The sequence below is a fragment of the Parasteatoda tepidariorum genome, chromosome 1, assembly GCF_043381705.1.
Source record: "Parasteatoda tepidariorum isolate YZ-2023 chromosome 1, CAS_Ptep_4.0, whole genome shotgun sequence".
NCBI lineage: Eukaryota > Metazoa > Arthropoda > Arachnida > Araneae > Theridiidae > Parasteatoda > Parasteatoda tepidariorum.
In genome coordinates this window covers 7,379,646-7,397,156 of record NC_092204.1, presented here as the reverse complement: position 1 = coordinate 7,397,156, position 17,511 = coordinate 7,379,646, and the positions used below count along the sequence as shown (strand labels likewise).

The 17,511-nt window shown below is 29.8% G+C and overlaps 1 protein-coding gene across 1 annotated transcript in view; it reads right to left on the bottom strand.

Annotated features, from left to right (window-relative positions):
* Positions 1–4,150: 4,150 nt before the first annotated feature.
* Positions 4,151–17,511, bottom strand: part of LOC107445999 (COP9 signalosome subunit 1b) — a gene marked incomplete in the record, with an annotated part of 33,295 nt that continues 19,934 nt past the window's right edge. Inside the window, 8 exon segments of the mRNA XM_071184570.1 lie at positions 4,151–4,363; positions 4,555–4,631; positions 6,078–6,137; positions 8,238–8,285; positions 9,933–10,019; positions 13,557–13,694; positions 15,556–15,636; positions 15,721–15,826. Of these exon segments, the coding sequence (XP_071040671.1) occupies positions 4,560–4,631; positions 6,078–6,137; positions 8,238–8,285; positions 9,933–10,019; positions 13,557–13,694; positions 15,556–15,636; positions 15,721–15,826 (592 nt within the window).

The following is a 17,511-nucleotide window of genomic DNA, read 5'->3' as shown; positions in this document are numbered from 1 at the left end:
ATATATTTGACAATTAAATACGAAAAAAGTTTAAAAAAAGAGGAAAATACTGTAAACAACTGAGATAAGGAGAGAGAAGGGTCAAAACATTGAACCGGTATTCTCCCCTGACGGCGAATTCGAGTGCTGCGATCAAGAACATATATATTTCATACATAATATCTCCTTTCGATATTTACAATGAATTTGAAACTGTCATATATTATATATTAATTAATTATGTATGCTACCATATCAAGTTTAATAATAATGGACAAAATGGAATCAGCACAATATAATCTCCTTATCCCGGCATATACTATGCAATTGTCAGAAAATAAGAATTTTTTTTTTTGTGTGGATATTTTCAATTCAATTAGAGATGGAAAAAGTTGTAAAAACGAAATCATGTGTTCTAGTGTCCTTTTACATGTACTTATTTTTAAGATTTATAGTTTAGTTTTTAAAGCACAGTGAATGATTCTTTACGTAGCAAGTAAACAAAGGTATGAAGGGGAAAAAAAACATTGGAAAAAGAGTGAATTTATGTTGTTGTATAGTTCATATACGTCGCACTAGAGCTGCACAATCGGCTATTGGCGACTGTCTGGGAAACAACCTTGAGGATGATCCGAAGATATGCCATCACAATTTTGATCCTCTGCAGAGGGGATGGCACCCCCGCTTCGGTAGCCCGACGACCTGCACACGAAGTCGAGCACTTTACGGTAGAACAGTTTAACGAGGACCAATACCGCACACCCTCGGTCGCTAGGCAGACTGATCCAAGTGGTCACCCACCCGCACACTGACCACAACCAGTGATGCTTGACTTCGGTGATCTGCTGGGATCTACCGGTCTTAAGTATCAGTCCACTGCGGGACAAATATTTAATTTAAATTTATAATACTTAATATGTACTAAATTTTTTCCTGCTTTCACTCTGTGAGCATTGCAGTTTTTTTTTTATTCGAATTCATTTTTTATATGAATTTTTGTATTGCGTAATATGATAAAAAAAATATTTCTTTTCTGAGCAAGAGTGAATTTATGAGCGAAATGTTGAATCGGATATCGATGAATGTGGAAATAATTTTGGAATTGAAAATTATCTATCCCCCTTTTTTTAACATAAATTGTCAGTTAGTTGAAAAACATCCGATGTTTTGATATTAATATCAACATATGATCGCGAATAGGCGATCGCTACGCTCCAACTGCCTTTGGCCCTTCCCCTGAATCGGATGTAGCCAAATCTTTCAACANTTACAGTCAAACCCCGATATAGTGAACCTTCAAGGGACCGACATTTTGGTTCACTATAACCGGGAGTTCACTATATCCGTTACGCAGGCAATTTTACTAATGGTTCCATAAATCCTCCCTTTCATTACACATTATTCAAATAAATGACTGAAAAATATTATGTAGTAGCAAAAAATGTGTTAATTTTGAATTACTCTTTTTCTTGTGTACAAAAAAAAATTAGTAATCTCTAGCTGATGAGCAATCCTCAACATCAGATATGGAAACACTTTCCTGAATTTCTGTTATTCCGCATTTTAAACCTGACTAACCTGATATTTTTTAGGACATAAAAGTAGTATCATAAAATCGCTTAGCAAATTCATCGCAATTTGTTTAGATATTGGGATAATGCTTCTTCAACATCCATGTGATCTGCTTTTCTCAACTTTTTTCTGGCATCTAAATTTGTTTCATGAGCAGTAATTATTAACTGCCTATTTTTTCATATGTTACAAACTGCAGATTTGGATAGTTTATATTCTCTGAAAATATCAGCTTGATTGCATCCATCTTCCATTTTTCTGATTATGTCCATTTTATCATCCATGAAGAAAGTTTTAAGTTTATTGCTCGCCATAGTTAAATTTGAGAAACTTGTTTGCAGGCTTTTTTAAACTGAACCGAGTGTAAAAAGGAGTTGAAATGAGGGCCTTATCAACAATATTAGTGGCCAAACCTTTGGCCAATAATGACGCATTTCTTATGACAAAAAATGCATATTGATCCCGCTGACATCTTATAGGTGCATCATCATCTGCCTGGGTTGGAAATATCAGCTTGGTTTGTTTAGGGATGGGAAAGTGTGATAAAAGAAGCAAACAAGAAAAAATGCTTATCGTTACATTCCCCTCTATAGATGGTTTTAAAAATAGATGTATGTATTTATTTTGTAATAGAAATTTCAAAATTATTACAAAAAAATGAAGAAAAAAAAATCAGTCGAAGAAAGAAAAAAGTTCATTATATCCAACTTCCTCACTTTTTTGGTTCACTATATCCACAAAAAATAACATATGTGTATAGCAAGGCACGGGACCGAACATTTCGTTCACAATATCCGGGAGTTCACTATAGCGGGGTTTGACTGTAATATCAACATATGATCGCGAATAGGCGATCGCTACGCTCCAACTGCCTTTGGCCCTTCCCCCTGAATCGGACGTAGCCAAATCTTTCAACAAGCACCTTTTAAGTACTTTTTAAGCACTCAAAAAATATATTTAATTACGATATACCTTAACAAAATAATTTTAAAAGTGTCAAGGAACTACTTTCTTGATTATAATAGCCACCATAAACAGATCTGAGAGATTTTTCGGTTCGATTTCAGAGGGTGGTAACTGTAGCTTGAAATTGAGAATATCTTGCAAAATGAGAGTGCGATAATCTCACCGAACCCAGCTTAGTAGACGCGCACTCAGATTCGCAAGTATTTCATCAAACATGTAAAATGATTGCCGCTTTAATACGCTAACGACTGGACTGACCGCACACCGAAATAGATTGCGGTAGAGTGAATTGTGAAAACGTTGAATAAAGCAATGTGAAAAGCACGCTTTTACATAATACAGGGCGAAAATCGACATTCCCTTTTCGAAATGGGAAAACTAAGCACTTTTTAAAAACATCCAATGAAAAAAGCACCTTTAAGGGTTTTTAAAAACGAAAATAAACACCTTTTAAGCACTTTTTAAAAACGCTACGCACCATGCTAGATCTTCTTTTCTATTTCAGCATCATTTTGCCTGAATAAGGAATCGTTAATTTTGTAATTAATTTATAAAAACTAGACTTCAGGTAAATTATAATACAATAGTGAGAGAAAGATTAACAAATTATATTTAACCTTTTAAATTCCTTAAAAATTAAAAGCAAAAAAATAATATAAGTTTTAAAAGTGTAAAAAATATTATTCAGACTGAAAATCCATTTTTGGGACACGCAAACAGTTAATACGAGTCCTTTATCTTTTCCTCCACTTTTTTAATTTATTAACACTAGAGTTAGGTGAAAACGAATTGCACTAGTGAGAAGGGACAATTTACGCAATAGTTTGTGGCAGAGTTCCATTGAAATAACTAGTCTTCTTTAACCCTTCTGACCCGAATGGGATATATACATTCCAAAGATTAAACTTCATTCCCTAATGGATAAACAGATCCCAACTCTGCATGGGTCTTCTTTAATGTTTTTAGGGTTATTTAGGCATTAGGGAATAAAAATATGACTAAAGGAACATGGCAACGCTCTCACATTCAAAATGGTCAACATCCATGTTTGCGAGCATGCCAATCAATCTTGTTTTAATTAACATATTACCTAAATTTTTAGAAAGTACAATTATACGTTTGTCATATTTTATAAGAAATAGTTATGTTTGTGCTTATTAAGTAACAATTCTACTATTTAATATCAGATTTAAGAAATTTTGTTCTGTGGGATACATTGTTCCTATCATACTTACCATTGAGACAATATATCCGATTAGTGATAAAAATATTATAAGACAAAATTTCAGTTTTTGTTTTGATTATTTTATAACAACTTCTGGTAAGAATAAATAACTCGATGCATTTATATTATTTTCATTACTCATTCTCATGCAATATGTAGGTATTTCTACAATATTCAGGACGATTGTGACATATTGTCCCAGGAGATTTTTAGGAAAATTTTAAACTCATAGTGCACTTATTTTTATATGTCAGCATTAACATAAACTGCCTATCATGCTAAAATTTTAAAGCTGCGAAAGTCGGGTCAAAAGGGCTAAGATGTAGATATTTTTTTCTCCAAATACATCTTTTTAATTACATTTCTCAATCTTTACATGTTTTACATTCATATAAAAAGATATAAAACTTCAGATTTTTAAAAAAATTTATTGGTATTCACATATACAAGAAAATTGTTTTACAGAACATCAACAGCTGGAAGCCACGAAAATTGTTCACAAATATGAGTAGATAAACTGGTTTATTATGCAGAAAATATACAATAAACAGAAGTTCTGCTTACAGGCAAAGATAATAGATACAACAGAAATTTAAATTTTGTCATAAAATCCACACTAATCTAGAAAAAAAAAGTTGCATTTACTAAAGTATTAAATAAAGTTACATCTTTTTACAAGATTTACAAAACTTTTTTTTTTAACATACTGAGAACTATTACTTAGTACACAGTTTACTAAAGTACACAGTGAACTTAGTACACAGTGAACTAAAATTTAAAGATGAATAATTAAAAGGTATTATTTCTCTTACAGGCTTCAATTTCTTGGTGGACAATTCAAAGGAGATGCAGGTATTTCAATCCCTTGAGATCCTTCTCTAGGAGGACTCTAAATCAAGAAAGAAAAAAAATTAAAATTAAGAAGAAAATAAAATTAATAAATGCACTGTTCAAATATTACCTAAGCATATCATTTAAGTAATTTCATACATCCTCGTTAGCAAAATTACAGTAATAGTCAAAGGTTTCTGCGTAACTTTTAGCATAGAAATCAAATTGTAGAATTAAATTCAAAGAAGAAATGGAACTTTGCAAAAAAACAAAATTTACGCTTGAATTCATTTTATAGAATTTTGAGTTGAGTTTTTTTTAGGAATCTTTTGTATTTAAAACAGCTGAATTTTGTAACTCTCTTCGAAAACATATTTTCTTTCCCCAAATGCATCTTTTATTTTTAACTTGATATTATTCTACATGTAATTTTTAAATTTTACTTATTAAGAATATTGAAAATAAGAGGTTTTAATGTCTCCATTTCTACCCCTTCTCTCCTTCCCCCTCTTACAAGGCAGTCACATGGAGATAAGACTCAAAAAAATAAATAAATAAAAATAAATGGGTTGTACATGCAGCTGCCAAAAAATTCTCCTTCCATACTTTATTATATTTCTTTTTGTAAGAGGAAGAAAAAAAATTCTTTTTAAATTAAAGATAACTTTACTAGAAAAAATTTAAGCATTTATTTTTATAATTGATAGCAACCACATCTGCAAAGATTAGAATTAAACAGAAAATATAATTTTATTTGACATAGAATTTAGTTGGGAGTTTCACATGGGAGAATTTAGTTGGGTCGCTTTAGGGCTCTACAGCCGAAAAAATTGGTAACCGCTGCCCTACAGAATGCACTGTTAAATGATAAAAACTTATATAAAATTGCTTTTAAAAAGAACATCATTTGTAACAACAATGTGGAGCAGTATGAAGACAAAATGAGCAGAAATTTCAGTTGGAATAGGCTGACGTAAAGCAAAAAAATGCTGTTTTTTAGTTTCTCTAATTATCAGCGTCATCTGATGAGAAAATTTGCAAGTTACTTGAAATTTGGTGAGAAAAACGTTTCTGATTTCCTAAGCAGAACATTGCCCTCTTTTCTTAAATAATTTTATAGAAAGAAAATGTTTGAATTTTTTTAATTGGTTTTTTATACAGTATTTTAAAAAAAAATCCTAAATACATGGCACTTTCTTATCATATACTTATTCTATTTAATTTTTATAAATGTTTAATAATAGCTTGTATAGCATAAGAATATAAAAATTTCTTAATTTCAACTCAGAGAATTTCTTTTTGGAAACGTTTTAATAAATTAACTAGCATATTTACAATATATACAAAATTTCAAAGGATTCACACATAAAATCCGAATCAAAAATTTTAGTTTAGAACGACACTATTCACCATTAAAAAAACTAATATTGCAGCTAAGCAAATTTTTCACAGTGATAAAATGTGGCAATGAAATTAATAATAAAGATAAATAAAGATTACATACAGGTAAATCCTGCTGCACTGAAAAAGCTTCCTTCATAGCTGAATCAGACACATGACAGGTCTAATTAAAGAAAGAAAGAAAAATTTTAAAAAATAGTTTATGACAGTATCATAATTTCATCCCATTAATGGATCGTATATATTTTTTATTCACAAACAGGGATGACAAAGTCAATAATATAGTCCAATAAAATTAAACTTTCTCCTTGGAAAAATGAATACCCAATACTTTTTTTCAGACAACTTTGTTATAAATGGTACCTGAAAATTTTTTATGATCCTCCGTATGCTCCCTCCTTTTTAAGGAAAAGTATTGAATTTCTTCAGGACAGGCAAATGCTGCACTGCTTCTGACATATTTTTAGACAATTCCACTCTCGAGATGATCAAAGTAATAATTTAGAAGTATAAGTATATTATGTACGAAAAGTACACTTTTGTTGCTTATTTACGCATCTGATATTGCTATTTAAACAAGAAGCATTGCTACCAATGTACATTTTGATGCTAAATTAAATTAGACTATACACCAGTCAACAGAAGAAATAGCTCAAAAGTCGTAAGAGTTTCATGCATAAAAAATACTTCTATTGACACATATTTATGAACATACATTGCTTATGAACATACATTGCGTATGAACATACACATATTTATGAACATACATTGCATACTATTTAGGGGCTACCTGAACATGAAAGTTAAATCTTCATATGTAATTTTTCTTACTGTCTTGATGATACAAAAAAGAAATTGATAAGATAAATAGTTAAGAAGTTATAAGGGTTTTGTGCACAAGAAGTACAATTTTATACTTGTACTTACTTACTCATTTTATATTGCTATACAAACCAGTGAGGAATTACTTCAGGTTCATTTTGTTCCTTCTTAATCTCTTAATTGAATGAGACACCAGGTGCGTAATCAAATCGTTCAACAAAAAATAAGCACCATTAAAGTACTTTTTAAGCACTCAAGAAATATTTTTAAGCGCTATCCACATTACCAAAATGCAAAATAATTTTCAAAGACTTTAGATGATCATGATAAAATAACTAGTTTCTGACAAAGAACTTCTTTCTTGATTATAATACCCATTAAAAAATGATAATAAGTGTGATTTCAGAGGGTGGAAAATGACGTTTGCAATTGAGAACATCATGCAAATTGCAGCAGAGTTGCACATGAAAGTGCAAGAATCTCACCGAATCCAGCTGGGTAGATGCACATGCGAACTCGCAAAAATTTCATCAAGCATGTAAAATGATTGCTACTTTCATACACTATTGAACTGATAGTACACCGAAATGGATTGTGTTTGAATGAATTGTGACAATGTTAAATAGAACAAGGCAAAAATGCATAATACGTGGCAAAAGTCGACATGGTAAAGAAAAAAATCTCACTTTCGAAAGGGAAAGCACATTTTTTAAAACACGTAATGAAGAAAGTACCTTGAAGAGCTTTTAAAAAAGAAAATAAGCACTTTTTATCATGACACAAAACATGAATCAAATAGTTAAGAAGTTCTTCCGCATCTGACATTTTTTTCTCACTAGCAATTTGCTAAGTACTAGTCGACAAAATCATGTTCATCATCAAAGCAGTTGCTATAAAAACTATTTTCTTAATTAAAAGGGGTTTTGGCTGCACTAATTTTGCTTTAATAAAGTTTTCCTTTTCGGCTCTGCATTTTATAAATATTTGTGAAAGGATATGTTAATATAAATTAAAACTTATTTATTTAAAACGTTACAAATGTAAAATGGACTTTTCGCTACACTTAAAAGATTGGGTAAAAAAATTTATGAAGAGTGCCAATTATTTATACTCTTCTCCAAACAAAAGCTCAAATCAAACATTATAATTATATTGCATTGTAAGCAAACTTTGCGACGGATCATGCACATTTTATGTAGCTCAACAATGCATTTTCACCATGATTTTTCTTTTTTCAAATACAACAGTCCCTTTTAAAATAATATTTTAACAAGTCATTTAAACACATTGATGCTTTATAGATAAAAATAAATAAATAAATAAATCAGGATGCTTAACATACATTGAGTCAAGGCAAAGAAATTATTTTACAATAACCAAATAATTTTAAGATAATTTAAAACAATCACATTAAATGTAAAAATTAATCTAGAAAACTTACTTTAACTTGAATTTGGTTACGTAGCATCGCTGACCGCAATATGAGTTGCTGTAAATGAACAATAAATAAATAATCAAATAACATTTTATAAATGTAAAATGCACACAGATATTCCAAAAGCATTTCAAAATTAGTATGAAACAGTATGAAAACGAAGTAGATCATCCTTTACGTGTCTTTTAAAAGATTGATATAAAACAGTACACAAATGTAATAAGCATTACTAAATATTTAATGCTAATGATGCAAGATTATCTATAAAAATAAATAAAATTTGAAGAGTGAAAAATGATTATTTTGTTGCATATCTTCTAACCCTTTTACGTATTTTTTCTGACACACTAATTAGAAGCTATAGTTTGCTATTTTTTAATTATTAACTGCATTTAATTATTAAACTGCATAATAGTTGCTAAAAAATATGTTAGATTATCGGAATTGTATCAGTAATAAAATCCAAAAGAGAGTTTAAAAAAAACAATTAAAAAATTTTTTCATTCAGATTTCAAAATTTATCAATAACTGATTTTGTAAATTAAAGAAATTTCAATGATGAATAACTGTTTCTCTTAGATCTAAATAACTGCAAGTAAGCATAAATTTGAAAAATTTTTGTTTGGGAGTAAGCCATGTTTGATCTTCAACGCAGAAAAATACACTGGTGTTTAAAGCTGTATTTCATAACTATCAATTATTAAAATTCTAAATGAAATATCTTTTACTTATTTTGACTTAAATTAATACAAAATAACTAAAAAAAACATAAAAGTGTTTAATAATTTCTACATCAAAGGAATATACTATGCACATTTTTTATTTAATCCAATTTCAGATGAAATGAAAACTTTCTGGCTGTTGGCTATATATAGTTGATTAACCGTTGTACATTTTCCTCTGCTGGCTATCAACTACAGTACAAAAGTGATTAAAGGCTTAAGGATAAGCCTAAAAAAACAAAATTATCCTAAATTTCGATTTACAAACATGCTTATTTTAATAAATATCAGTCGTAAAAGGTAATTACTATTTTGATTAAGATAATAAGTTAACCATCAGAATACAAATTTTATGGAAATATTATTGAGAATTTAATCCCCCCAGTCAACATAACACTAATAAACACAATTTAAGTTTTTAGAATAAAGAAAGCACATTACAATATGCAGCATAGTTTTGCCTGAATAATAAATGTAGAAAAATTTATAAACTGAAAGTTATCAAATTCAAGGGAAAAATGTGCAAATTGTCATAATTATGCCAATAAAAAATATATATATATATATATTTTACAATTGTTTAGCTTTTTTTTAATGTAAAATTACAAAATAGTCTTAATAGTCTAAAGACAGACATGCATAGCTAATAAGAAAAAAAATCCTTTATATCAAAATAATGTATCCAATCTTGTGTGAATACAAATTAACTGATTCATGTGATCAAATTGCACTACAACTCGCATGAGAATTTTACTTACATAATACTAGAATTTACTTACATAATTTTTAGAAAAATTTCGGTTTGAAAATTTAGCAATAACAAAACAATTTGCAATATTTTAAATAATACACCAAGTAGAAATTCAACAAATAATTATTTTAATATTTTTCGTTTAAAGCCGAAGGAAAAACTTTTTAGTTATTTAAATTGTAACAATAAAGTTTAACATTAACACATCAATAAATATAACTATCTTACAGTAGTACGCCTTTGGTATTCCTTTCCCATTTGAATGGCTTTTTCATAAGTAGTACTCCTCTGATCAATATCTTTTGCATATAAAATCTAAAGATAAAAGATGAAATAGTTAAACATATCAAATCCTCTGGTAATAATGAAGTTAGATAATGAGGTCATACTTATTGATTGATCAAGAACATTTAATGCATTTTTTCTCTACAAAATTTCAGAAAAAGATAATGTTAAATTTATGAAAATTACCATAAAATAAATGCTTCCCAAGTTCTATAGCTTCTAAATGAAATTATTGTAGAATACTTTTTAGAAATAACAGTATTATACACTTATATAAAAGCTAGTCAGCTTTTTATTTTTTATTTCTCCCAAAATTTGAATAAATTTTTTAGCTAAAAAACACTGCAAAGCACTATAGTTCGTTCAGCAGGAGTTGGCACTTGACTCCACCTCCTCAAAGAAAGAGTTCATTTTCGTGAGGGGAGTAAGAGGAGAAACGTGTCTGAGATTGAAATTGAGACAAACCTTAATGCATGCCAAAAGCAAACAATGAATTCTTTTTCAGTCATTTACTTTGCTTTATCATCTGCTATTATACCTTTCATTACATTAGCTAATTAATTACTAATAAAATACATTATAAATTATATACTAATAAATTAATATACTAAATATACTAAATTAATATACTAATATATAATAAATTAATATACTAAAAAATTATATGCTAATAAATTACTAGCTAATAAAATACATTAGCTAATATTGCAGTAAAATGTCCCAAAAAGGACAAACTATTCACTAAAAGAGAGAAATATTGTAAGATTTATGAAATATGCAATGTTAAAAAAATGTACATAAAGCTTGCTAAATAAAAATTTTTGTCATACGATCGTAAAATAGTAACCTTGTTTAAGATTGTTTTCATCCTGCTCCCAAAAATAGAGAAAAAGTATCGTCGAATACCATGTGATGAAGGCGGAGATAAGAGCCAACTCCTGGTAAACGAACTGTATATCACATAATATCAGTGCCTCCACAGAGTGCTATCGAATCATGGTGTTACGAAATCATGAACAGGAAGCATTTGTTAGGATGCAGGGCTCTGTTTGGGGGCTCTGAGATGAAGCAATACTGGAGTACTCAACATCTGCTGATCGGACACTGAATTTTTCCTCTTATTGTGTTTTTTTTTATTCCTGTTCTTTGTTAATCTTATGAGAGTTTGTTATTTTCCTTTGCCCTTAAAATCCCCTTCTCGTTTTTTTGCCTGCCCCAATCTCCTTGGTCACATTGCAATCAGTTGAATTGACAATTCAAACTATTTTCATTTGTATGTCCGTGCCTTAAACTTTATTTGATTTGTAAGATTTGATAAGCTGTTCAATTTCTCCAAGAGCATCATAACCAGGTGTCTGTAAATTTTTTGAGAGGTACCGATTTTGAGAAAATTTAGACATTAGATTTAGAAAAACTATATTAAAAAATCAACACAAAAATATGGTAAAGTAAGAAAATATTTTCAAAAATTGTCACTACAAATAAAAAATATTTATGGCAGGTAAATTTCTCTATATATTTTTTCCCATATATTCAAAAATAATTTTGCTGTTGTAAAATTTTGGGCTTAAAATTTTACCCAAATTTAAAAATCCATAAAAATAATTTTCTATTGAAACTTGAACTTTCCAACTTGAATTTCATAAAAAAACAAGCATTTAACAGTACTAGCACTAAAAGTTATTTTAGAAAAGCTTTTTTAGCTTTATTAAAAGTACAGTAGGGAACCGATTATCCGGAACGGTCGGGACGATCGCTATTCTGGATAACTGATTTTTCCGGTTTTCTGAATCGCGACAAAAAGCCGTTTTTTTTATTGTTAAACCCAACTAAAAAAAAAATTGGAAATAATCTTAAAAATAAGAAAAAACGATGAAGTAATACACTAATGATAATTTCCAAAATGATGGTAAGGTAAACATCTTTAAAAAAAGAAAGAAAAATCGTAAAATCTTATGAGGGAAAAAAAAAAATTTTTTTTAAATGGCGAGAAAATTTATTGAATTTCGTTCCGGTTTTTGGGTTTTCCGGTTTTCTAATTTCCGGATAACGGGTTCTATACTGTATTTTGTGAAATTTTTTCTAAAGTTGAATTTGTGAAGGTACTTCTAAACAGTAGTAAATTTGCCCTGGACAGACTCCTGGTAAATCTTATAAAAGTTTGTCATTTTCTTTTGCCATTTTGCCATTGGCAATTTTTCTTTCTTTCTTGCTTGCCCAATCTTCCAGGTTTCAATGCAATCAGTCAATTTGTCAGTTTGAATTATTTTCATTTGTATGTTCGTGCCTTTAACTTTTATTTGGTTTGTAAGATTTGATAAGTTGTTCAATTTCTCCAAGTGCATCCGAGTTCATTATAAACTAGGAAAATAACAGTCCTCATTTTAAAAAAATGTTTTATACATACATTACAAGAAGTAGATAAAGTTATTGTGAAGCACAGATGGGAGGAAGGGGGCAAAAGGCCCCATGCATCCAGAAAAAGGACGATGTATGAGAACCATTTATTCAATGGCTAAGGACACTAAAACTTCAAGAAATTACAGGGTATCTGCTACATTTCAGATTTTCAAATCCATAACTTTTTATGACTTTCCAAGAATAACTTCAAGAATTTTTCACGACTTAAGAAGTTACTATTTTCTCCGAGAAAAGCACAACAATAAATTTAATAAAGCATTATAATAACAGTAATTGAAATGATAGGTATAACCAAAACTGTTATACTCTGCATCTTCATATTTATTGATTTTAAACTTAAAAAAAAAAGAGTAAAGAAAGAGTTGAAGCAATAAAATAGCTGAAAAAAAATACAAAAGCAAAAAACTAAATGCTGTAAGATAAATGAAGTTATTTAAAGTTGTTTTATTTCTTTTTTAAAGTAAGTGTAATACAAAAAGCCTAAACTAGAATTTTAAATTAATAAAATAAAAATAAAAAATAATAAATAGATAAAAAAAATTCTGAAATTACGGAAGTTTATAAGATAATTCGCTCTAGAAATGATGTTCATTCTTTCATTTTTTGAAAGAAAACCATTTTTAAAGAACAGGATAAAAACATTTTATATTTTAATAAAATATGACAATGAGTGGGGATTTTGTTACAAATTCAGATATTAGGAAGACTGGGAAATCGGAAGGGGGGAGGGAAATTCCATTTTAAAAATTAGATTTTTCAGCCACCTAAATCCATGACTTTCCATGATTTAAAAAAAAAAATTTAAATCTTGACATTTCATGACAAATTTTGTTCTATACCAAAATCCATGACTTTTCAGGTGTGCAGATACCCTGTACATAATATTACTTATATTTAAATCAAAAAGAGTTTAAAATATGAGTTTAGATTTTTATACATAAATATAGAACCAATATTCTTTTTTTTAAAAATTAAATTGTCTTTTTCTCTACCCCCATTATTTTTTTTTTTTGTTTNTTTTTTTTTTTTTTTTTTTTTTTTTTTTTTTTTTTTTTTTTTTTTTTTTTTTTTTTGGCGGTGTAAAAAAAGCTAGCCCGGAGCATCCATACACCTTGAACCCACAGTTGTGATGTTTGTTAAATGTACCTTGTTATGTGAATCGATTCTTGCTTGTATTTGATTATCTAGAATTAACTGCATCAGTTCATCCTCGAGAGCTCCAATAGTTGTATTAAAAGCTAAAGCCATTCTATTCATATCAGCTGACAAGTATGGGCTGAAATACTAAAGAGAAGATTGTTTCATGTTTTTCCATATTCAATCATCATTAACCATGCAAACAAATACACAATAAAAGTCATAAAATTAATAATATAATGAGAAAAGGACAGAAGATAATATAGGTGAATGAAAACAGGATCATCCACACAATCCGGCACCCATGTAATTATTTTGTTTCCAAATAACCATAATGATTCTGTATACCCCATGGCAGAATTGTGGCGACATGGTGACACTGTCACAGAACGTTACTAAGTTCTTGCAGAAGGATTTTCCCTTAGGGGAAATAAAAATTGTTGCTTTTCTTTTCTGCAAAACTTTACGAAAAATTTGATCTTTTTTTTAGTATTATATTCAAAAGACTGTTTCGCCCATTAGAGTAGGGAAAAAATATGAAAAATAAAGAATAATGATTTTAAAAAATTGGCTTTCTCTTCCGTGGAAATTTTTGTTCTAATCTTCCGCGTAGTTATTACTACTTCTTCCCACATAGCTCAAAATCTGATATTATTTATCACAACTAAATCTTGAAATGAAAACACGCAATTAGTAACCCTTTTTTGAAGAGTCCGATTCGCATGATTTCGTCGTCTATCTTTTTCTCTTGGTAGTCACTGCTACAGATTTAACGTTTTTATTTTTTTACTTTTTAATGTGATGATGATTTATAAAATGTGAGAAAGGAAATAATTAGTGTGCTATCTAAAAAGGAAAATAATTAGTGAGTTATCCTTCTACAAAATGCAAGAATATCACCCATAATATTAGAATTTAAAAAAATCACATATTCAATTAAAAAAAAATTTTTATTTAATTTAATTTTTATTTATATTTATTTATTTTATTTTATTTTTTTGAAGTTATAGTTTTTTGAAGTTTGTATAGTTGTTATTGTGAAATATCTTGTAGAAAGACAATAGTAATAAAGAGGTATGTTGCAGAAAGCTCAAAAAAATTCTGCTACAGGGTCCGTATATTACCTAGGGGGAGGGAATACTATACAGAATTAAGTATTCTCTCCACCTCCTAAAAAAATTTATTAAGAAAGAAAAATAGTTGTTACACTTAATTAATTGTTGTTTTCCCCCTCAGCCTTCACAGACATGATTTAGATTTCAATGTTATAATTTAATACAGCTTAAAAAAATAAAAAGAATACTTTTAAAAGTATTTTCATTTCAGAATAAATGTGTATCATATAATCTATTTTGATTCAATGGCTAACTAATAATAAGGCTTCAATCATGCAATATTATTTAGAAGAGTAAAAATTTTTAACCTGCAAAATTACAAAAATCTCAAAATCAAATCTCCATATCAAAATAAACCTCCATTAGGAGAGACACAAAACATTATAGGATAACAAAAATTACAACATTTTTGTGGAAAGTATTAAATGCATAGATATTTTAAAAATAATATGACATATCATTACATTAAAAACAAAAGGATTAAATTTCTTATTATTACTTTATTATGATATTCTTATCTTTAATTTGCATTTTTAATTATTATTTTTTTTAATCCAACACAGACTATTGCTATTATATCTGTTTTTTTAATTCAATTTTTTTTTCTAATTTATAATAACTTTAAATAAAAATTTTATATTGTATCTTAGCCCTAGATTCTATATATTTCATTACAATGTTTATTGCTAAGTTTTCATTTAAATTTTTTATTTTTCACTGAAGTTTTTTTTTATTTTAGCATCTTATTCAAAACAGTAGTGTTAATATAATAGCAGTTTTGGCAACACTGCTTAGAAACTAAGCATTGCTGCCTCATACAATTAACTTTGATGGCTATTGAAATTACGAATAATTGATTATGAATAAGATAAAAAGAAATATATTCTCCTTACCTGTATGAGAGCTCTGTTTCGAATTTGTGTGTAAAGAGAACTGACATGAGGGGCTAAATACATGTCTAGCAGAAGATTGTCCTAAAAAATAAGATTCAGAGATGAATAAGGTCATCAACATTTTTTAATGGAGTGTCATAAAAAATTAATGGAAAATGTTTTTACCTTGATTTCCTCCAACAGTTTCAAACAGGATGCATATTTTGAATTATAAAATCGATGTATTATGTCTCTTAGCTGAGGCTCTAGTTCAAGAAACAATTTAAAGGAGCTAAAACAAATAAAACTATAAGTAAAACAACTTTTTTAAAAAAAAAAAACAGATAAACTGAAAATAAATAACTTAGCTGAGGCTCTAATTCAAGAAACAATTTAAAGGAACTAAAACAAATAAAACTATAAGTAAAACAACTTTTTAAAAAAACCCAGATAAACTGAAAATAAATAACTTAGCATAGGCTCTAATTCAAGAAACCATTTAAAGGAGCTAAAAACAAATAAAACGATAAGTAAAACAACTTTTAAAAAAAAACAGATAAACTGAAAATAAATAAATTGTCACTAATTTTTTACATTACTTCTTAACCCTATCATGGCTCTTGGGATGATTACTCCCCCCCACACACACACACACACATGTGAATACAGACAAAACATCTGTTGTATTTATGTTGTTTTACAAAGAAACCTGTGAGAAACACAAAACCTATTATACGAGGTGTGATCAAAAAGTATCCGACTTTTGTTCATAAAATAAACGTCGATTATAATAAAATTATTTAATACAAATCCCCTTCAAAGTAGTCCCCTTGGGCTGCCACACACTTCTCCCAACGCTTCTGCCACTGTTGAAAGCATCGCTGGAAGTCCTCCTTCGGTATGGCTCTCAGATGGTCTCTCGCATTCTGCATAATGTCTTCTCTGGTCTGAAATCTGGCCCCTTTTAGTGGCATTTTCAGCTTTGGGAAAAGCCAAAAATAGCAGGGAGCCATGTCAGGAGAGTAGGGAGGTTGACGAACCACTGGTGTGCTGTGTTTTGTCAAGAAGTTCTGAATTAAATGGGAAGAATGTGCGGGCGCGTTATCATGATGGAGCTTCCAACTGCCTGTTGCCCACAGATCCGGGCGCTTGCGCCTCACTGCGTCACGAAGGCGACGCAGAACCTCTTGGTAGTACTCCTTGGTGATTGTAGTACCGTGGGGTGCGTACTCGTGATGTACTAAGCCACTGGAGTAAAAAAAAGGCAGTTAGCATGACCTTGACATTGCTGCGAACTTGCCTTGCTTTTTTGGGCCTCGGAGATGAAGGATGCTTCCACTGTGTTGACTGGCGCTTGGTTTCTGGGTCATATCCATAAACCCATGACTCGTCACCTGTAATCACTGTGTTCATAAAGTCGGGATCACCGTTCACAGTTTCCAGCATGTCTTGTGCGATCTCCAGACGAAGTTTTTTTTGCTCAAATGTTAGCAGCTTTGGTACAAACTTTGCTGAGACTCTCCTGAGGCCCAAGTCGTCAGTCAAAATTGATTGAATGGAACCAAAACTAATACTCACCTCGTCTACAAGCTCTCTGATCATGATTCGGCGGTTCTNGTTAGCAGCTTTGGTACAAACTTTGCTGAGACTCTCCTGAGGCCCAAGTCGTCAGTCAAAATTGATTGAATGGAACCAAAACTAATACTCACCTCGTCTACAAGCTCTCTGATTGTGATTCGGCGGTTCTGCATCACCAGGTTCCTCACTTGATCAATGATGGCATCATTTTTCGATGTTGAGGGCCTCCCTGAGCGTGGTTCACTTTCAACTGATAAGCGGCCATCTTTGAAGCGGTTGTACCACTCCTTTATCTGTGTGGTGCCCATCGCTTCATTTCCAAACACTTGTTTAATCTTGCGAATTGTTTCCACTTGCGAATCACCAAGATTAAAACAAAATTTTATGCAATAACGCTGT